This window comes from Kogia breviceps, chromosome 3, assembly GCF_026419965.1.
Source record: "Kogia breviceps isolate mKogBre1 chromosome 3, mKogBre1 haplotype 1, whole genome shotgun sequence".
NCBI lineage: Eukaryota > Metazoa > Chordata > Mammalia > Artiodactyla > Physeteridae > Kogia > Kogia breviceps.
This window is the reverse complement of record NC_081312.1, coordinates 86,126,769-86,148,058: the sequence shown is the minus strand read 5'-3', so window position 1 is coordinate 86,148,058 and position 21,290 is coordinate 86,126,769. Positions and strand designations below refer to the sequence as shown.

The following is a 21,290-nucleotide window of genomic DNA, read 5'->3' as shown; positions in this document are numbered from 1 at the left end:
GAGTATAATTGCTTCACAATACTGTGTTAGTTTCTGTTGTACAACAAAGCTAATCAGCCATATGCATATACATGTCCCCATATCCCCTCCCTCTTGAGCCTCCCTCCCCTCCTCCCTATCCCACCCCTCTAGGACATCGCAAAGCACTGAGCTGATCTCCCTGTGCTATGCTGCTGCTTCCCACTAGCCAACTATTTTACATTTGGTAGTGTATATATGTTGATGCTACTCTCACTTTGCCCCAGCTTCACCCTCCCACTCCGTGTCCTCAAGTCCATGTTCTATGTCTACCTCTTTATTCCTGCACTACAACTGGGTTCATCAGTACCATTTTTTTTTAGATTCCATATATACATATTAGCATATGGTATTTGTTTTTCTCTTTCTGACTTACTTCACTCTGTATGGCAGACTCTAAGTCCATCCACCTCACTACAAATAACTCACTTTTGTTTCTTTTTATGGCTGAGTAATATTCCACTGTATGTATGTGCCACATCTTCTTTATCCATTCATCTGTCGATGGACATTTAGGTTGGTTCCATGTCCTGGCTATTGTAAATAGTGCTGCAATGAACATTGTGGTACATGTATCTTTTTGAATTATGGTTTTCTCATGGTATATGCCCAGTAGTGGGATTGCTGGGTCATATGGTAGTTCTATTTTTAGTTTTTTAAGGAACCTCCATACTGTTTTCCATAGTGGTTGTATCAATTTGCATTCCCACCGACAGTGCAGGAGGGTTCCCTTTTCACCACACTCTTTCCAGAATTTATTGTTTATAGATTTTTTGATAATGGCCATTCTGACCAGCATGAGGTGATACCTCATCATAGTTTTGATTTGCATTTCTCTAATAATTAGTGATGTTGAGCATCTTTTCATGTGCCTCTTGGCCATCTGTATGTCTTCCTTGGTGAAATGTCTATTTAGGTCTTCTGCCCATTTTATAACTGGATTGTTGTTTTGATATTGAGCTCCATGAGCTGTTTGTACATTTTGGAGATTAATCCTTTGTCTGTTGTTTCATTTGCAAATATTTTCTCCCATTCTGAGGGTTGTCTTTTTGTCTTGTTCATGGTTTCCCTTGCTGTGCAAAAGCTTTTAATTAAGTCCCATTTGTTTATTTTTGTTTTTATTTCTGTTACTCTAGGAGGTAGGTCAAAAAAGATCTTGCTGTGGTTTATGTCAAAGATCTTTCCAGTTTTGAAGAATAAACTCTGGAATGATATAGGAAGAGATGTACTTAGCTGAACCTGGAAAGCAACATGTTTGAAATTCATGGGTTAAGAGTTCTGATCACAGGGCTTCCCTGGTGGCGTAGTGGTTAAGAATCCATCTGCCAATGCAGGGGACACAGGTTTGAGCCCTGGTCTGGGAAGAGCAAACATGCCATGGAGTAACTAAGCTTGTGCCCCACAACTATTGAGCCTGAGCTCTAGAGCCCACAAGCCACAACTACCGAGCCCACATGCCACAACTACTGAAGCCCACACAGCTAGGGCAGTGCTCCACAAGAGAAGCCACTGCAGTGAGAAGCCTGCACACTGCAACAAGTAGCCCCTGCTCGCCACAACTAGAGAAAGCCCGTGCGCAGCAACGAAGACCCAATGCAGCCAAAAAAATAAATAAATAAAATAATTAAATTTATAAGATAAATAAATAAAATACCACCATGTTAACGTTAAAAAAAAAAAAGAGTTCTGATCACAATTCTTCCGGTTTTGTTAACCATCCTTCAAGTATTTCATGAGGGCCTATTAGTATCAATTAATTCAGTGGGGAATTGAGAAGGCTAGAGATTGAGTCCACAAGTATAAAATATGCAAATAAGACATGCAATCAAACAATCAATAAAGTCTTCAGGGGCTTCCCTGGTGGCGCAGTGGTTAGGAATCTGCCTGCTAATGCAGGGGACACAGGTTTCAGCCCTGGTTGGGGAAGATCCCACATGCCGTGGAGCAACTAAGCCCATGCGCCACAACTACTGAGCGTGCGCTCAACAGCCCGCGAGCCACAACTACTGAAGCCCGCGCGCCTAGAGTCTGTGCTCTACAACAAAGGAAGCCACCTCAACGAGAAGTCCAGGCACGGCAACAGAGTAGCTCCGGCTCCCCGCAACTAGAGAAAAGCCGCACGCAGCAATGAAGACCCAACGCAGCCAAAAAATAAATAAATAAAATTTATAAAAAAATAAATAAAGTCTTCAAAGGCAGAATGTTGTTTTCAGGTACCATCTATCCCCTGCTTCCATGGGCCCATGGGGTTAGTCCCTGCTGGACCACTGGGCCTTTACCTGATTTCCTCTTTCTCAGCTGCGTCCATGGCTTCCCAGTCACTTCACAGGCTCCCAGACCTCAGGCCAAGGCCCCAGGCGATCTTTTAGATTGTCAGTCTTTCTAAATAACCGCCAGCACTTCACCACCAAGTTTCTGGGACTTTCATGTCCTTAAGGAGTGACAAGTTGACACTTGCTCCCGGGATTTCCAGGCCCAAATTAGCGTTTCTACAGAGATTTATCTGGCAAATTATTCTTGGTTCTGAGTAGCTGATGAGGAACTGCCTTCATTAGAAACTGAAAAGGTTTTTGCATCCGAGGAGGCGTGTACTCAAAGAGCCCTAGAGGATGCAGACCAAGGGCGTGAGAACCAGAAAGTACCGACACGCCCTGCGTGATTAGGACGAAGCTTCTGCAGATCTACCTCTGTGCCTGTCACGCCACAGGTACTGAAAACTGACCCACTCTCCTTTGTATTTTAGTTTTGAGTAGGAAGTGCCGGCGGGGTTGTTGCTGGAGGTTGATGTTCTCCGACCAAACTCTACATCATACTCTTCACGGCTAGAAGGGTCTTTAAAAAGGGGTTGTCTACATTATCCAGTTTAGGAAGGCTTATACACCACCACCGCCAAACTCCAGTCTTTGCTTAAATACCTCCGGAAACCGAGTACTCACTACTACACGCTAAATAGGCAGCCAGACTTACGGCTTTCCCAGATTTTTGGCCCCAGCGTCTGACTCAGAAACGATGAGGGACTGGGGCGAACGGGAGGAGGAGAGAGCCAAACGCCACATGGGGCTCTTCCCTGGTCCCCAAACCCTTTTAAGGGCTGGGAGAGAGAAGAGGTAAGAGACTCATCTAGTAACTTTTGCCGATCATCCTAACACTCCAAGGTGACCAGGTTACAGCAGGAAGAAGCCTGCGCAGTAGGTCCAAAGCCTCACACCAAGCCTGACGACTGCCTGAAGGCGGGGCCGCTGAGTCGCTAAACAAACAAGCCACTAGAGGTTTTGAGGACCCGGATTATCCCGCCCCCAGAGCGGAGCCGGAAGAGGGCGGGACGAACCGGAAGAAGGTGAAATACTTTCGGTAGGCGCTCCACGGCTGTGAAGATGGCGGTCGCTGCGTGGCTTCAGGTGTTGCCTGTCATTCTTCTTCTCCTGGGGGCTCAGACGTCCCCACTGTCGCTTTTCAGTGTAGGACCGGCACCCGTCGCTGCTGCCGACCGATCCAAGTGGCACATTCCGATACCGTCGGTGAGTGGTCACTTCAGGAGCAACTGAGCCCGGAGGAGCAAGGGGTGGGGCTACGGCAGCCCAAGGGGTCCATGAAGGTTCCACTAAAGTCCGCTTCCAGAGGGTTGGGATTGCCGGGAGTGTCTGTGTAGCTGCTTAACAGGGACTCACCTCCCTGGAGCGGGAAGCCGAACACTTCTTTGGGTAGATTAGCAGGAATGTCAGGGTCAATTCAGGAGCGGAGAGTGGCGGTGGAGCGGTTTCTTATCAGCAGAGGCGGAGAACTTTCATTGCCTGAGTGGAATCGTGTAAAACTTGATGTATAGGTGGAGAGTGGTTTCTTTTTCAGCAGAAGTTTCGTAGAATCTTGTGACCCCGGGTTGGATGAGAGGAATATGTAAATAGACATCTTTCTTTTTTTCTTTTCTCTGCACTTTTTTGTTACTGGATAATTCTACTTACGAAGTTGGTTGATTTCATTTGGACTTTGAAATGGTTATTCTAAGCCCTACCGTGTAATTAGGAAGCCTAGGCATTTAAAATGATGTATTCTAAAGTGAGAATGTTTAAAACGGAAGAAACAGTATTCTAAAATTTCTTATGATAAGTTAGTTTTTCTTAAGGATAATTAACTGGATTGGTTGACCCTTTCTTCCCTTTACCACCTTTTTGAAACCTCGTTTGAGTAAGAGCTGTAGTGCTGTGAGCCGTCAAATCAGATGCTGGCTGGAAATGCCGAAAAGCATTAGTCTTATTAAAACCACGGTAGCCTTTTTGTTCTGCTCTGCTCACTGGTTGTAATGCCCAAATCTTATTTGAGCTTTTGATACGGCAAGAATTACAGCTTTTGTTCATTTAGTGACGATGTTCAGATTCTCAGTTTTAGGTATTTGTTACCTGTAAAATGGTTAATAGTTAAATATGGCTGTCTGCTCATAGAATAGTTTATTTGAAGAAATGATTGGTTATTCTGGAAGGTGATTAGTGAGTAAAGGGAATGAACTGATTAAGGAGTACCTTTCAGAAAGATTTAAGTTAGGTTAGGATTTCTAGCAGCCTTCCTTCTAGAGTCCTTGCTTCATGGCCTGTGGAAAAAAGAAAAAACTTGTCTCTGCACCAAGCTTCAAAATCCTGCAGTTTGGATATGGTTGAATTTTACTGAAAGGAAGGATACTGATGCCTTTGTGTGTGTGTGTGTGTGTTAAGAAAACTAACGTCAACATTTTATAAATTTTAACTTTTATATCAGTTATATTCTGCTTTGGGGATTAAAGTGATCTGATGTTAATTATCTCTCCTTTATCTTTGCAGGGGAAAAATTATTTTAGTTTTGGAAAGATCCTCTTCAGAAATACCACTATCTTCCTGAAATGTGAGTTTTTGCATTTCATGAAGTTTTTATTCGAGTTTTTGAGTGATCTTTAAACTTTCAAATTACCTGTTTTCTACCTCTCATGATTTTACTCTCAACATAAGTTCTGAAATTTAATAGTCCAGCACTATATAGGTATAAACCTACGTAGTGTAACTAAGGTCCTTTCACAGAATAATCTTTAGAATGCTTACTTTTATGAACTTTATTTTCTTCTCTTGTTTTTCTGGTGTTAACAATATATAGTTAGACACATTGTTTTGGTTGATCGCCTCCATGGGTTTTAATCTGTTCTGAGTCATAGAGATAACTGCCGATTTTGTTTTTGTGTGCTTGTTAGATGTTTACTGGACACATGACCTAGGTTTGTCAGACTATTGGCTCTGAACAAGTATGTTCAGTATAGCTTTTGTTTGCTGAAGGAGTATTTTACCACTTGGATCTTTGGAAGAAGAAACTCAAAGATAATTACCAGGAAATAAGGATACATAGAACAAAACCAGTCTGTCCAGTGGGAAAACCACTGTATCTGAATCCAGAATACCCCATTGTGCATTAAAGAAAAAGCTTCCTTTTATTTCTGAAACTGGCTTTATTTTTATTTTTTTAAATTTTTTATTTTTTTTGCGGTACGCGGGCCTGTAACTGTTGCGGCCTCTCCCGTTGCAGAGCACAGGCTCCGGACGCGCAGGTTCAGCGGCCATGGCTCATGGGCCCAGCTGCTCCACGGCATGTGGGATCTTCCCGGACCGAGGCACGAACCCGCGTCCCCTGCATCGGCAGGTGGACCCTCAACCACTGTGCCACCAGGGAAGCCCTGGCTTTATTTTTAGAGAATGATTGATCATGGGCAGCTCCATTTCAAGATCAGGAATAAAAATCCAGATCATCCATGTGTGCTCCTATGCATATTTCTCTCTATGAAAGTGCAAAGTATGTCATAGTTGGATGATTTTACTCTTTTAATCACTTAGTAGGTAGTTACTGAACACCTGCTATGTGCCAGGCACTGTTTTAGACAGCAAGGAAGTGATAGAAAAGACCCTTTCTCTTATTGAGATTATAGCCTGGTGGGATGGAGGGGTTAGGTAGAATTTCTATGAAGAATATACTGTGTCCATGAAAATATAATCTCTTGGCTAATAATTTAAGTTTAATTTAAATCAAATCTACTCTGACACACTGGTATTTCTTGTGAGGTTGGCTTTCTAGAAAAGAAGAGCTTTTAGGGATAGCAGAATTTTGTCTTTTGAAATAGCCTGACAGCCTGTATGCTATTCTGTCCTTTTATTATGTACAGTTTCTTCTTACCTGTATTTTGTTCTAATGGTTTTTCTAGTGGTTTTTGGTCAAGCTGCATATTTTGAAGTGTCTGTGTTTCGTTGTTTTTGGAGGATTTGAAGCTTCTTAAAATTTTCATTGTCTTTCACTTTGTTACTTCTGTGTTTTCTCATACTTACCTTGTCTCTGATTTTATGCTTTTGTGGATATGGTATACAATAGATTTCCATGAAATTGGCAGTGCCATTTTCTTTTTTTTTAAGCCTAAAATTACAATTTTTCACCTACATTAAAAATGTCTGTTTTGGAGAAAGAAGTGAGATTTGCTCAAAGCCTGGAACTCCAGTTCTGTCTAGAGGTAGCCACTTCTCCCTTACACCTGCACCTGGGTCATGTAAGATTCTTAGGGACTAGACCTGCCAGCCAAGGGAAGGTGGGGAATGTGGCAGGACCATTTTCATTGTCTCTTAAAGCCATTCATTTAAATTTCTATGTGTTTTGGGAATTCCTTGATAGTACAGTGGTTAGAACTCTGAGCTTTCCCTGCAGAGGGCCAGGGTTCAGTCCCTGGTCTGGGGACTAAGATCCCGCAAGCCTCGCGGTGTGGCCAAAAAAAAAATTCTGTCTTTTAACATAAATAGTAGTATTTTTTTTTTTTTGTGGTATGCGGGCCTCTCACTGTTGTGGCCTCTCCCGTTGCGGAGCACAGGCTCCGGACGCGCAGGCCTAGCGGCCATGGCTCACGGGCTTAGGTGCTCCGCGGCATGTGGGATCTTCCCGGACCAGGGCACGAACCCGTGTCTCCTGCATCGGCAGGCGGATTCTCAACCACTGTGCCACCAGGGAAGCCCCAATAGTAGTATTTTTGCAGGCACATTTCCCTGCAAATCTCCTGTTAGGGCTTTTATTTAATTAATTCCTTTTCTGTTTGGTTCTTCTGAGTAGTTCATAACAAGATTTCAGTATCCTTTTCAGCATTTCCATACATTCTATCCAACACATCAGATTTTTGTGTATTTTAGCCTTATAGAAGCCTTATAAAAGTTGAGCTTTATAAAAGTGTGCCGCTTAAAAATTAGTCTGGGAAAAGCACTTAAACCAAAGAAAAGGGAAAGTTTGTAATTTTAGATGTGCTTCTTTTAAGAACCAAAAGTAGGTTTTTAGATGCAGTCGTGTTTATCTTTGTCACATTTGCACAAAGTATGTGTTTCTAGTATATTTTCCTTTCCTCAGCTGGAATCAAAGATAAAAGGAAATACTGACTTCCCCCAGGTGAGACAGTTAACAGTCATATAGTCAGGTTTACACCCCCAAGTCTTCAGACTAATGCTTTGGTTCACTAGAATATTGTGCTCCAAAATATGTTGAATGAGTTATGTGAGGCTTCTATGATTTCATGAGGTTCCTTGAGGCTTCTTTTAAGGTGCGTTTTAAAAAGAATCTAATACTCTTTTTATCTTTGTTTTTTCTATTCCTGCCTTCCCCAGACAGGTTTGCTTTTTGTTGATAGTCCTTTTCTATCCAATTTCGATATCTCTCAAGGTTTAAGCCATGAGGTTTTCCCTCAGTGGAACTATTTTTGTTGCCTTGTGACATTCCTAATGTTGTTATTCCTTGACTCTTCAACTAGAATCTTTTTTAAGACTTTTCTTAAGAGTGTTCAATAATTTGTTCCCTTCTGTTCCCGTTTGGCCTAACACAGTGCCATGTATCTTTGTATACTTAAAGTGCTCTGCTCAGTAAATATTTAAATGATAATAGAAGACTGATTTTAACTTAAGGCTGCTTTATCACTTCCAGGTTTTTTCCCAAGAGAGAACCAGAAATGAAGGTTTTAAGGCATCAAAATAGATACACAGTTTCAAAGGTTAAAAATCCTTAACTGCTTTTTATTTCTGTGAGCAACAGTTCTTACTTTTAACTGAAGAATATCCAGTTTTTTAAAAATTTATTACTTCATTATCTTCTGTTTGGAGAAAGGATGGTCTTTGAGTATCTTAGTTTAGCAGGAAATGGGATGTGGGGTAATAGTTTAGGAAAAATGCTTTGTTTGGGAATTATCTTATTCACAAAGGTTTCTTCTTTTGTAGTTGATGGAGAACCTTGTGATGTATCTTTGAATATAACCTGGTATCTGAAAAGTGCTGACTGTTACAATGAAATCTACAACTTCAAGGTATGGAACATAAAATTACAGACTTTTCTTAGAGTTTAGATATCATCAGGTCCCAACCTGATAGAGGAAAGAGTGTCATGTAGCTATGGAGAAGAACTGGAACTAGAATCATGCTTCTCAATTTGCAGGCAAATTTGTACTATCCATTCTCAAACTTATTGGTCTCAGAACTGTGTTTACTTACTACAGACCCCAAAAAAGCCTTTATTCATGTGGGTTACTGTATTAGAAATTAAAACAGAAAAATACAGAAATATTTATTAATTTGTGAAAACTGTTTTTCAAAGAAACTGGGAAGAGTGGTGTTATTTTGTATTTTTGCAAATCTATTTGTTTAATATCTAGTGTAATAGAAGATAGCTGGATTCTTATACTTCCTTCACTCAGTCTATTGTGATGTGTTATTTTGGTTGAAGTGTATGCACAAAATGTGGCCTCACACAGATATGTAGTTGGAAAAGGGAATGGTATTTTAATAATGTTTTCAGGTAATTGTGGATATTGTTCTTTGATTCTATACCCAAACGCAATAAGTGGAGTTTCTTAAAGGTTAGTTGCAGTGTGGAATCTGAAACCATATCAGTGAACTTTTTCTGTGCTCTGTTATATTAAAATAAATTGGTGTGTCTTGCACTTTGAATGGTCTTTTGCCCATGTCTGATTTGGCAGCATCTTTCATGGTCACTTAGAAAATATTGGTTGGCTGAATTATATAAACCTTCCAAATATTAATTCATTTTATAATTAATTCAAAATTACTTTTGTTAATATGATCTTCCAATTTCATCAGATACTCTGTAAGTATTGAAAACTACAAATCATGGTAGGGAACATGCAAGTTTTCCAAAATTCCAGTTTTTCCTTGAAAGCTCAAATTTTATTTATTTACTTATTTTTTAATAAAATTTTTTTTTTCAAGGTCCAAGAAGACTTTATTATTTATTTATTTTTGGCTGCGTCAGGTCTTAGTTGCAGTACGTGGGATTTTCATTGCGGCATGCAGGATCTTTTGTTGCGGTGCGAGGACTTTCTTCTAGTTGCAGTACGCGGCCTTCTCTCTAGTTGTGGTGTGCAGGTTTTCCCTCCTCTAGTTGTGGCATGCAGGCTCCGGGGCTCCTGGGCTCTGTAGTTTGCGACACATGCGCTCTCTAGCTGTGGCATGCAGGCTTAGTTGCCCCATGGCATGTGGGATCTTAGTTCCCTAACCAGGGATCGAACCCAAGTCCCCTGCATTGGAAGGTGGATTCTTTATCACTGAACCACCAGGGAAGTCCCTTAAATTTTATTATTGACAACGAATGCTGTCAGTTGCCTTCCTTGATGTGACAGCCTCCCTTTGCCCATTTTCAGGAAAATATCTCCCAAATACCCAAGTCTGAATATCTGTAGTTTTTTGGTCATTCTTTCAAGTAAATGAAAACGGTGGATAGGTTAGCTTACAAGTTAAAATAGTTGCAAAGTGTTCTGTCTTAAAACAGTCATTTATAGTATTTTGCATACTTCTTTTTTTTGTCTGATAGAATATTTTAAAAGGCATGTGTTCAAAGGTCCAGATTTAATGACATTAATAATTTTTACTGTTTCATCAAGGGCATTCTTACATAAAACTGGCCTTTTTTTTTTTTTTAACTGCAAGTTTGTGACTGAGAGTGCAATGACTACTAGTACAGTTTGGTACCACCGATCGGGAGCTGCCATTTTTCGCATCGTTACTTTTGCACTGTCAGGACAAGGCAAATAGGTGATGGTGATGATGAAGATGAAAATAGTTTTGACCTCTTAAACCTCATGAAAGTATCCATGGGCCACACTTTCAGAATTGTTACAGTACACTGTATATGAGCATTGAAGATATATAGCTCCTAGATGGATTTTTCAGGCCTTTTCCATTCTGTTTTCATCCCACTATTTGCATTATTTCTTTTCTTTTTTACATTTCTCTTACTATTCTAGAGGTTTCTTTTAAAAAAAATAATAGGACTAGTCTTTAAAAAATGTCCACCGTCCAGTTGGTTTTTTTAAACCTTAAACATTTTGAATTTCTGCCCAGTATTAGGGTTTTACATTATCTTTTTTGTAGTGTTGCTGATTGTATTTTGCTTTTGTTATATAACATCGGGTAAGATTGGTGTGATGAGGAGGACTGAAGAATTTAGAGAGAAATATTTCCAGAATATGGTTTGAAATATCATTGACCTTTTCTCCTAATAGAACACTAGTTAAATTTACATATGCTTGAAACTTGTGATAAAAACTAGTCAAACTTATCAGATTCAGTCTTCATGGGTAGGACAACTTAAGGATGTAAAAATTATTTTGAATTGCCACAGGACAGAATTATGGAAATGACAAGCAAATAGTTGGAGGTGTGAAATTGGAGCTTCGAAAAAAAGAGGGTGAGATTAAGGATGTTGGTATGGGAGAAAAATCACAGAACTGATGAAGCCACAGAAATGATGATTTTTTTTTTTCATAGTATTAATAGTGGGCTATGAATGGCTGCAACAGTTTTGTGCTCTAGCTTATCTAGTTTAGAAGCACAAGTTTTTTGTTGTTGGTGGTGGTGGTGTTAATTTAGTCAAGGAGCTCTTGTAAATATATTTTCTTATAACAAAACCCTGTGGACTCTGACAGTTTCCCAGTCTTCCTAGAATTTTTAAGAGGAAGTATCCTTCATGAGTCATAGACTAGAATTCTGCACTTTAGAGTCCAATACTGTTAGATTCTTGAATACTAATATATAGTCTTTATCTGATGTTGTTAGTTTTATTTATTTATTTATTGTAAATTTATTTATTTTTATTTATTTATTTTTGGCTACATTGGATCTTTGCTGCTGCATGAGGGCTTTCTCTAGTTGCAGCAAGCGGGGGCTACTTGTTGTTGCCATGTGTGGGCTTCTCATTGCGATGGCTTCTCGTTGCAGAGCATGGGCTCTAGGGCTTCAGTAGTTGTGGCACATGAACTCAGTAGTTGTGGCACATGGGCTCAGTAGTTGTGGCTCGCAGGCTCTGGAGTACAAGCTCAGTAGTTGTGGTGCACAGCTTAGTTGCTCTGTGACACGTATGATCTTCCCGGATCAGGGCTCGAACCTGCGTCCCCTGAATTGGCAGGAGGATTCTTAACCACTGTGCCACAAGGGAAGCCCAAGATGTGGTTAATTTTTTTTTTTTTATTAACATCTTTATTGGAGTATAATTGCTTTACAATGGTGTGTTAGTTTCTGCTTTATAACAAAGTGAATCAGTTATACATATACATATGTTCCCATATCTCTTCCCTCTTGTGTCTCCCTCCCCTGCACCCTCCCTATCCCACCCCTCTAGGTGGTCATGAAGCACCGAGCTGATATCCCTGTGCTATGTGGCTGCTTCCCACTAGCTATCTATTTTACGTTTGGTAGTATTTATATGTGCATGCCACTCTCTCACTTTGTCACAGTTTACCCTTCCCCCTCCCCATATCCTCAAGTCCATTCTCTAGTAGGTCTGTGTCTTTATTCCCGTCTTACCCCTAGGTTCTTCATGACATTTTTTTTCTTAGATTCCATATATGTGTGTTAGCATATGGTATTTGTCTTTCTCTTTCTGACTTACTTCACTGTGTATGACAGACTGTAGGTCCATCCACCTCACTACAAGTAACTCAATTTTGTTTGTTTTTATGGCTGAGTAATATTCCATGTATATATGTGCCACATCTTCTTTATCCATTCATCCGATGATGGACACTTAGGTTGCTTCCATGTCCTGGCTATTGTAAGTAGAGCTGCAATGAACATTTTGGTACATGACTCTTTTTGAATTATGGTTTTCTCAGGGTATATGCCCAGTAGTGGGATTGCTGGGTCATATGGTAGTTCTATTTGTTGTTTTTTAAGGAACCTCCATACTGTTCTCCATAGTGGCTGTACCAGTTCACATTCCCACCAGCAGTGCCAGAGTGTTCCCTTTTCTCCACACCCTCTCCAGCATTTATTGTTTGTAGATTTTTTGATGATGGCCATTCTGACCCGTGTGAGATGATATCTCATTGTAGTTTTGATTTGCATTTCTCTAATGATTAATGATGTTGAGCATTCTTTCACGTGTTTGTTGGCAATCTGTATATCTTCTCTGGAGAAATGTCTATTTAGTTCTGCCCATTTTTGGATTGGGTTGTTTGTTTTTTTGTTATTGAGCTGTATGAGCTGCTTGTAAATTTTGGAGATTAATCCTTTGTCAGTTGCTTCATTTGCAAATATTTTCTCCCATTCTGAGGGTTGTCTTTTGGTCTTGTTTATGGTTTCCTTTGCTGTGCAAAAGCTTTTAAGTTTCATTAGGTCCCATTTGTTTATTTTTGTTTTTATTTCCTTTTCTCTAGGAGGTGGGTCAAAAAGGATCTTGCTGTGATTTATGTCATAGAGTGTTCTGCCTATGTTTTCCTCTAAGAGTTTGATAGTTTCTGGCCTTATATTTAGGTCTTTAATCCATTTTGAGCTTTTTTTTTTTTTTTTTTTTTTTGTGGCACACGGGCCTCTCACTGTTGTGGCTTCTCCCGTTGCGGAGCACAGGCTCCAGACGTGCAGGTTCAGTGGCCATGGCTCATGGGCCTAGCCGCTCCACGGCAGGTGGGATCTTCCCAGACCAGGGCACGAACCCGTGTCCCCTGCATTGGCAGGCGGACTCTCAACCACTGTGCCACCAGGGAAGCCCTTCAGCTTATTTTTGTGTATGGTGTTAGGGAGTGTTCTAATCTCATACTTTTACATGTACCTGTCCAGTTTTCCCAGCACCACTTATTGAAGAGGCTGTCCTTTATCCACTGTACATTCTGCCTCCTTCATCAAAGATAAGGTGACCATATGTGTGAGGGTTTATCTCTGGGCTTTCTATCCTGTTCCATTGATCTATATTTCTGTTTTGTGCCAGTACCATACTGTCTTGATTACTGTGGCCTTGTAGTATAGTCTGAAGTCAGGGAGCCTGATTCCTCCAGCTCCTTTTTTTGTTCTCAAGATTACTTTGGCTATTCGGGGTCTTTTGTGTTTCCATACAAATTGTGAAATTTTTTGTTCTAGTTCTGTGAAAAATGCCAGTGGTAGTTTGATAGGGATTGCATTGAATCTGTAGATTGCTTTGGGTAGTAGAGTCATTTTCACAATGTTGATTCTTCCAATGCAAGAACATGGTATATCTCTCCATCTATTTGTATCATCTTTAATTTCTTTCATCAGTGCCTTATAATTTTCTGCATACAGGTCTTTTGTCTCCTTAGGTAGGTTTATTCCTAGATATTTTATTCTTTTTGTTGCAGTGGTAAATGGGAATGTTTTCTTAATTTCACTTTCAGATTTTTAGATGTTGTTAATTTTAAAAATAGCAAATCCAAAACTATATTTGTACCAAAGGCAATCTATTTGTTTTCTTTTAAATGTTTTACATAAGTTATATACTTTGTATTTTCTCTGTTTTTCCAGGCAGAAGATGTGGAGACATACTTGGAAAACCTTAAGGAAAAAAAAGGCTTGTCTGGGAAATATCAAACATCATCAAAATTGTTCCAAAACTGCAGTGAACTCTTTAAAACACAGGTAATATTTGATAGTAGTTGGAGGGAAATAGAAGAGGTGAATAATATGATGGCTGTATTTTTGGTGATACACATTTCTCACTCCTCAGTTGCTTCTGACAGAAGCAAGTTAGAATCATGTTCTGATAGGTACATAGTCATCCACTTAAATATTCATCTCAAAGAGAGGGTATGCTTTCCTTTGTGTGTAAAAAGCAAAGCCTTGGTACTTTTATTATAGTAAAATATATATAACATAGAATTTACCATTTTAACCATTGTTAAGTGTGCCATTTGGTTACATTAAGTACATACATCTTGTGCAACTATCAGCACTAGCCATCTCCAGAACTTTTTCATCATCTGCAGTGGTTACTTCATAACGAATAAATAATAAAAACACCCACCCCCACTTCCACTCCCACTTCACTGGTAACAACTATTCTACATTCTTTCTCCGTGAATCTGACTGTTCTAGATATCTCAAAGAAGTAAAATCATACAATATTTTTTTGGCTTCTTTAACGTAACAAAATGTTTTCAGGGTTCGTCCATATAGCATGCATCAGAATTTCATTTCTTTTTTAAGGCTGAATAATATTGTACGTATATACCACATTTTCTTTATCCATTCCTCCATTGATGGACTTTTGAAGCCCTCATTTTTTAATCCTATAGTCATCTCATCTAATTGATATATCCCAGAATCAACATTTTTAGATATTCCTACTATAGACTTGAAATCAAAGGGTTGAACTTTACAACTTTTTTCGAATAAAGGGGAAGAGGTGAATAATATTGTTTATTTTATTTTGTATTATTATTATTATTTTTTGGCCGTGCTCTGTGGCTTGCGGGATCTTAGTTCCTCGACCAGGGATTGAACCTGGGCCATGGTGGTGAAAGCACCAAGTCCTAACTACTGGACTGCCAGGGAATTCCCAATATTGTGTATTTTAATGCTTATATGTATGTAATCATATAAATGGGGTTTATATTGTAAAAGTCTCTTTTCTTAGAAGTAGAATCTGACCCCCATTTTTTCATAGAAAAATTATGTATTTTATAGGTGTTGAAAATAGTCATTTTAGCTGTAGCCTTTGCTTTGTCTTTACTGCATTTAAATACTGCTTCAGATTATTTAGCACCTTTCCTTGAAGAGGTAAGTTCATGGAAAGTTAGGTTTTCTGTCTACTTACTAGAAATAAAGTTTATTGATAAGAAGTCTTTTACTTAGTAATTATTAATTGATGAGCAAATGAAGTCATTAATAATTGAACTACAAGAGTTGTGTTCTTGTCATACTGTAGATTTTATGACCTCGGATAAAAAGAAAATAGCTTTAAAATAGTGGAAGTATGGTAGAAAAAGAAAGCTAGGCCCAATGTGATGTTGAGTAGGGGGTTTTCTGTTGGTTTTCCAAATTTATCCCCCAGGCTAGGAGGATTGGTTGGCCTTTCTTGGATTTGATTGTGGAAAGTTACCTGTTATATATTGTTGCCCAAGGTTCACTACTTTTAGATCTGCTATCAGCTTTCCAGGGTTTTGGCATAAACCCCTCTTCATAAGGTTTCCTCCTCCAGTCTAATGTAGAGTTGAAATACATGCCCTAATTACTCAGGAAGGATAATGCCTCCTTTGATGATAACTGGTAAGAAAGGTAATTAGTGGAGGTTTTTCTACAGGCGTGGCATGTGTTGTGATGGAAGGAGCAGTGGACCTCAGAGTTAGGAATCTTAGGTTCAGATCCCATTTCTGTATCTAAAGCTTTATAGCTTTGAGCCACATTTTCCTCGTCTGTAGAAATTCAGGGAACTATGACATCCGTTTGTCCTACTCGTATGTTTTCTGTCTAAGGTTTTGTCAAGAATGACAATATCTATAATCTTATAGAAAAATTGAGTGGCCAGTTTGATTTGATACTATTTTTTAGTTTTTAGCAAGGTTTTACTCACTTGTTTGTGGTTAATTGGAAGTATTTTGTCTGTTAATGCCATATTATTATGTTTACTTTTATAATATGTTTTGCTTTAACTGTTTCTGTGGATTTTGAGCTATGCTTTTCTTTTGCTATTATACATCTTTAATTTTAGTTTTCTATTTCTTTCATAGAGTTTTTCTGGGGATTTCGTGCATCGATTGCCTCTTTTAGGAGAAAAACAGGAGGTAATTGTTTTCCTTTTTATATATTTCTGAGAGTAAAGTAGAAATTCTGAATTAATTTTCTTGTTTGTTTGTTTGAAGGCCAAGGAGAATGGAACAAATCTTACCTTTACTGGAGACAAAACTGTAAGTGTGATAGGGAATTTAGGGCATTGAACACATTTTAGTGTTCTTATGTTTGTTTATTTTAAATTCTTACGCTTACATTTAAAAAGAAACTTAAGAATGGAAGTTATATACCAAAATGTTAATAACGGTTATATCTGGATGATATTGTGAGTGATTTTTATTTCTTTTTTATGTTTTCTGTCTTTTCCATGTTTGCTACAATCAGTCTATTGTTTTGTAATTATCACCCTATAAATGTTATTTGTAAATAGTAAGAAAATTTTAAGGAAGAACCTTAAACTCCATGTAAAATCTTGTGATAGAATATAATTGGAAGAGTATATCTCAAAATTTACCCTTTTAAAATGTACAATTAAGAGGTTTTTAGTTGTACAACCACCAATCACTGTCTAATTCCAGAACATCTTCATCACCCCAGAAACTAACCATGCAGTCATAGCTGTCACTCCTCATTCCACTTTTCCACCAGCTCTAGGCAAACACTGTTCTTTCTGTCTCTGTGGATTTGCCTGTTCTGTTCACTTCATATAAATGGAATCATACAATTTGTGGCCTGTGTCTGGCTTCTTTCACAATTTAAAACTCTGTTTTAACTTTTACTTCCTTGTACAGAGCCTTAAGATCAGTCGGGGTGAGCAGTTGGGGCCTACTCAGGCCTCTCTTGGACTGCTTACTATTTTACCATGATTTTTATAATTAACTCCCAGTTTGATGTACATTGGGTTGCTTCCAAATTTTCACTGTTATGGATAGGATCATGTTCATAGTGTCTAACTGTATCTTTGTGCACATTTATAATATTTTCTTTAGCCTAAATTCCTAGAGGTGGAACTGTTGGGTCCAAGTATATGCACAGTTTATAAATTCTTTTGTAATGTTTTGTCAAAGTGCTGTGGAGAAAAGTTGTAGTGATTTGTGGTCCCAAGAAAGTAAGATTGCTTTCTCTCTTTCCTCACAAACAATGGCTGTTATAATTTAAAACAGATTTATGCAGTTTTTCAGGTTAAATTTTTGTAAATTGTATTAAAAAATAATTGTTGATGCTGAATATCCATTTACATGCATATTGGCTGTTTGTAATTGTGCTTTATTCAGTGGTCTTCTGTGCATAGCATACTTTTAAGTTCTACTGAAGGCTTGAGCCCTGTTCCTAGTGATTACAGCTGGCTGAAAAGACCCCGTTGAATATCACAAGTAATATTTAGAAATATTTAGTCTGTTTATAGTCAAAAGAAGTCAAAGAATTATCTGTCCTTTGATTATTCTTCCTGAAATTGAGCCTAAGAGAATACTTTATAATCCTATTTAAAGGATACTAATAAGTTCAGTATCTCTACCCCCTTTTATTAAAACTCTGATAAAACATGTTTTTTAGAGGAAAGGGCCTCTCTCTGTCCCTTCCCCTAAGAAAAGATTTAATATCTTGATTAACTGAGTTTTCTGGTTTGATTTAAGGAATAATGTGACATGTTTACTATTATAATTTTTTTGTGTGTGTGGCATGTGGGCCTCTCACTGTTGTGACCTCTCCCGTTGCGGAGCACAGGCTCCGGACGCGCAGGCTCAACGGCCATGGTTCACGGGCCTAGCTGCTCCGTGACACGTGGGATCTTCCTGGACCGGGGCACGAACCCGTGTCCCCTGCATCGGCAGGCGGACTCTCAACCACTGCGCCACCAGGGAAGCCCTCTAATTTTTTTTTTATATTAATAAGTTTTATTTTTTGGAGCGGTTTTAGGTTCACAACAAAATTGAGCAAAAAGCACAGAGAGTTCCCACATACCACCTCCACAAATGCACACTCACACTCCCACACCATCAGCATCCTGCAACAGTGTGGTACACTTGTTACAATTGATGAGCCATCATTGACACATCATTATCAACCGAAGTCTGTAGTTTACATTAGGGTTAGTTCTTTATGTTGTACATTCTTTGGCTTTTAAGAAGTGTAAAATGACAGATAAACACCATTATAATATCATACAGAATAGTTTCATTGCCTTAAAAATCCCCTATGCTCCAGTTATTCATCCCTCCCTATCCCCAAGCCCCTGGCAATCACTGATTTTTTTTTTTACTGTCTCTATAGTTTTGTATCTTCCAGAATGTCATATAGTTGGAATCATATATAGTCTTTTCAGATTGGTGTCTTTCACTTAGTAATACATATTTAAGGTTTCTCCATGCCTTCTCGTGGCTTGATAGTTCATTTCTTTTTAGTGCTGAATAATATTTCATTGTCTGGATGTACCACAGTTTGTTTATCCATTCACCTATTGAAGGAGGTAGTAATAATATCTAATAGGATTGTTGTGAGAATTAAAGAAAGTAATAAATATTACATGCTTAACAGAGTGCCTAGCCTATGAATATTATTTTTACAGGGTCAAAATATCTATATTTCAAAGTTAAGTGCAAACTTTATCAAATCTTGGAATATGAGAATCAGTCCCTTTGAGATTTGTAAGAGGTAATTTTTAAGATATGTAAAATCAATAGCAGAGCAGCTTATTATACCAAAGTTTTACTGGTTAATGAACAGTTAAGTTCGGGAGAGGTTCAGTGGATAAATAGGACAAAATTACCTGTAACTTTGAATATGTACAGTTTTCTCACAAAGTGCCCCTGCATTTTGTCAGAAAGAGACTATCAGGCAGAGGTAAATCAATGTATGATTCAACATGACTTTTATGTCCTTAAGTTACTAAGATAACCTAGTAAATGTAAAGCTGAAGAATCATTTAATCTGCTTTGTTTTGACACTTTGAATTTGTATCATGGAATATAATTTTTGAACTCTTGTTCAGAATTTTCTTGGGTTGTAGGATAATTTTAGCATTTGAAAAAAGCTGTGGCTCCCTAGGAAAATGCAGAGTCTATTATCCACTTTGAGGGGTTTCATAGATTAATGAAGCTTACCCAGAGGTCTCTGGATAAAAGTTCCTTTTAAGACCAGAAAGTAATAAATTGCAAGTCTAAGTAGTAGTGCCTCCTTTCAGACATGAGGAAGAAGCAGCCAAGCACTTCCTATGTTCATCTCCCTTGTCTTTCTGTTTTAGTCTTGCTTTTGTGAAGGTCCATAGTCCATCTAGCATTTAAGGCAACACATCCTTTGATGGCTTTTTGTTAGGGCTGTGCACAGACTAACTGGCTTTGGATCAGGTAATCAGTTCCATGAACATGGAGGCTATTTATTCTACTTTCTTGACTTTGGGGGACAGTGACTCTTGCTTTCCATATAGCCTAGCCAAGATTAAATTTTTGATATAAATGTGAGACCTTGTTAGCAGAAATTGTGGTGGTCTTGGGAAGGGCATTGAACAAAGGGAATTAGATTCAGGAACTGGTATTTATAATTCACCGATGTCATCATGGGTGGTTTTTTCCCAGGTGATTTAAATTAAATTTCTTTAGTTTGTTTGGGATATCTGTGTAAAATATAATCTAGCATCTTAGCATGGCTTAAGTAGAGTTTCATTTTAGGGATTTAAATTGAGGTTTTCCTTGTTAAAAAAATGTTAAACATGAGATTTTTGTGTATAACAAAATATAAGATGTCTTGCCTTTTAGTAATTTATAATTAACCTACTTTACTGTATATACTGTAGGCCTGTTTGTTTTGTTTTGGCTACTGTTTTTTTTTTTTTTTTTTTTTTTTTTGTGGTATGCGGGCCTCTCACTGTTGTGGCCTCTCCCGTTGCGGGGCACAGGCTCCGGACGCGCAGGCTCAGCGGCCATGGCTCACGGGCCCAGCCGCTCCGCGGCATGTGGGATCCTCCCGGACCAGGGCACAAACCCGTATCCCCTGCATCGGCAGGCGGACTCCCAACCACTGCGCCACCAGGGAAGCCCTTGGCTACTGTTTTAATGAGTAAAAGTAAAGGAATCAACCAAGTTTCTGGGCACATTCTGGAATGAAATATTCATATTGTGTAATTAACCTGTGGGGTTTTTTTTGGCCACTTAGTATTTTTTTAATTAATTTTTATTGGATTATAGTTGCTTTACAATGTTTTGTTAGTTTCTGCTGTACAGCAAAATGAATCAGCTATACATATACATATATCCCCTCTTTTTTGGATTTCCTTCCCATTTAGGTCACCACAGTGCATTAAATAGAGTTCCCTGTGCTAAACAGTATGTTCTCATTAGTTATCTGTCTTCTATATAGTATCAATAGTGTATATGTGTCAATTCCCATCTCCCAATTCCTCACCCCCCTCTGGCCAACCTGTCTTCTTAATTCTTAAGATTGGGAGATTTGATGTCTTCTTTCTTCTCTAGGTAATGCATGAGCCCTTGAAAACTTGGCAAGATGCACCATACATTTTTATTGTACATGTTGGCATTTCGCCCTCCAAAGAATCATCTAAAGAAAATTCACTAAGTAATCTTTTTACCAGTAAGTACGTTTTGTTTCTTTTTATCATTTGTATTACTGTTATCTAGCTCTGTCTCATGGTGGGTAGTGTAAAATTGCTTTAAAGAGGTAATAACAAGGGGAATTGCATGGCTGTCCAGTGGTTCAGACTCCATGCTTCCACTGCAGAGAGCACAGGTTCGATCCCTTGTCAGGGAACTAAGATCCCACAAGCCGTGCAGTGCAGCCAAAAAAAAGAGAGGGAATAATAAATTAAGAATGTTGTCAAGTAGAAAAATTGAGGGAGAGAAATTAACATTTTTCTGCATTCAATATGTATGTGATAGGCACTTCACGTATGCTTCCTTATTATGTATTATAGATACTAGATTTCATTTTCCTTCATTTGATCCTCCTGCTTTTAAAATTTTCAATTAGTATTATGTTCTCAGTAGACTTGTTAAAACTTAGTTATGAAGTCAAAACTTGGAAATTTTTAAATCAATTGACTTGGATTATTTTTTAATGTCTCAAGTTTTCTTAGTGTTCTCCTTTCTACTTTTGCTGCCCAGTTTAGGGATTCATCATCTCTTAACTAGAGTTTTATAATAACTTACTAATTGGTCTTATCTTCTGTGGTTTGTTTTTTTGTTTCTTCCTTCTCCTTTACAATTTTCTTCCCTCCCCTGCTTTCTCAAGTAGAATGTTGAATAGAAACAATGATGGTGGCCATCCTTTCTT

At 38.5% G+C, this 21,290-nt stretch overlaps 2 protein-coding genes across 10 annotated transcripts in view; one reads left to right on the top strand and one right to left on the bottom strand.

Annotated features, from left to right (window-relative positions):
• Positions 1-21,290, bottom strand: part of GANC (glucosidase alpha, neutral C) — a 112,767-nt gene that overhangs the window by 71,591 nt on the left and 19,886 nt on the right. For 2 of the 5 annotated variants that reach the window (XM_059058027.2, XM_067029066.1), the window contains exon 1: positions 2,298-3,199. The exons of 1 other annotated variant lie outside the window; for it this stretch is intronic. In XM_059058027.2, coding sequence (XP_058914010.1) covers positions 2,298-2,326 — 29 coding nt within the window. In that variant the 5' untranslated portion in view covers positions 2,327-3,199. Of the gene's footprint in view, positions 1-2,297; positions 3,264-21,290 lie in introns of those variants that run through there. 2 more of the 5 variants (XM_059058016.2, XM_059058032.2) reach the window with 2 other exon arrangements.
• The window catches only part of TMEM87A (transmembrane protein 87A), a 46,671-nt gene continuing 28,699 nt past the window's right edge, over positions 3,319-21,290 (top strand). For 4 of the 5 annotated variants that reach the window (XR_010839664.1, XM_059058054.2, XM_067029068.1 and 1 more), the window contains exons 1-7: positions 3,333-3,536; positions 4,827-4,887; positions 8,259-8,344; positions 13,803-13,916; positions 16,007-16,060; positions 16,139-16,183; positions 20,474-20,591. Coding sequence is in view for 4 of the 5 variants with exons in the window: in XM_059058054.2 (XP_058914037.1) it covers positions 3,393-3,536; positions 4,827-4,887; positions 8,259-8,344; positions 13,803-13,916; positions 16,007-16,060; positions 16,139-16,183; positions 20,474-20,591 (622 nt within the window). In the remaining variant the exon portion in view is untranslated. Of the gene's footprint in view, positions 3,537-4,826; positions 4,888-8,258; positions 8,345-13,802; positions 13,917-16,006; positions 16,061-16,138; positions 16,184-20,473; positions 20,592-21,290 lie in introns of all 5 variants that reach the window. The other variant, XM_067029069.1, reaches the window with a different exon arrangement.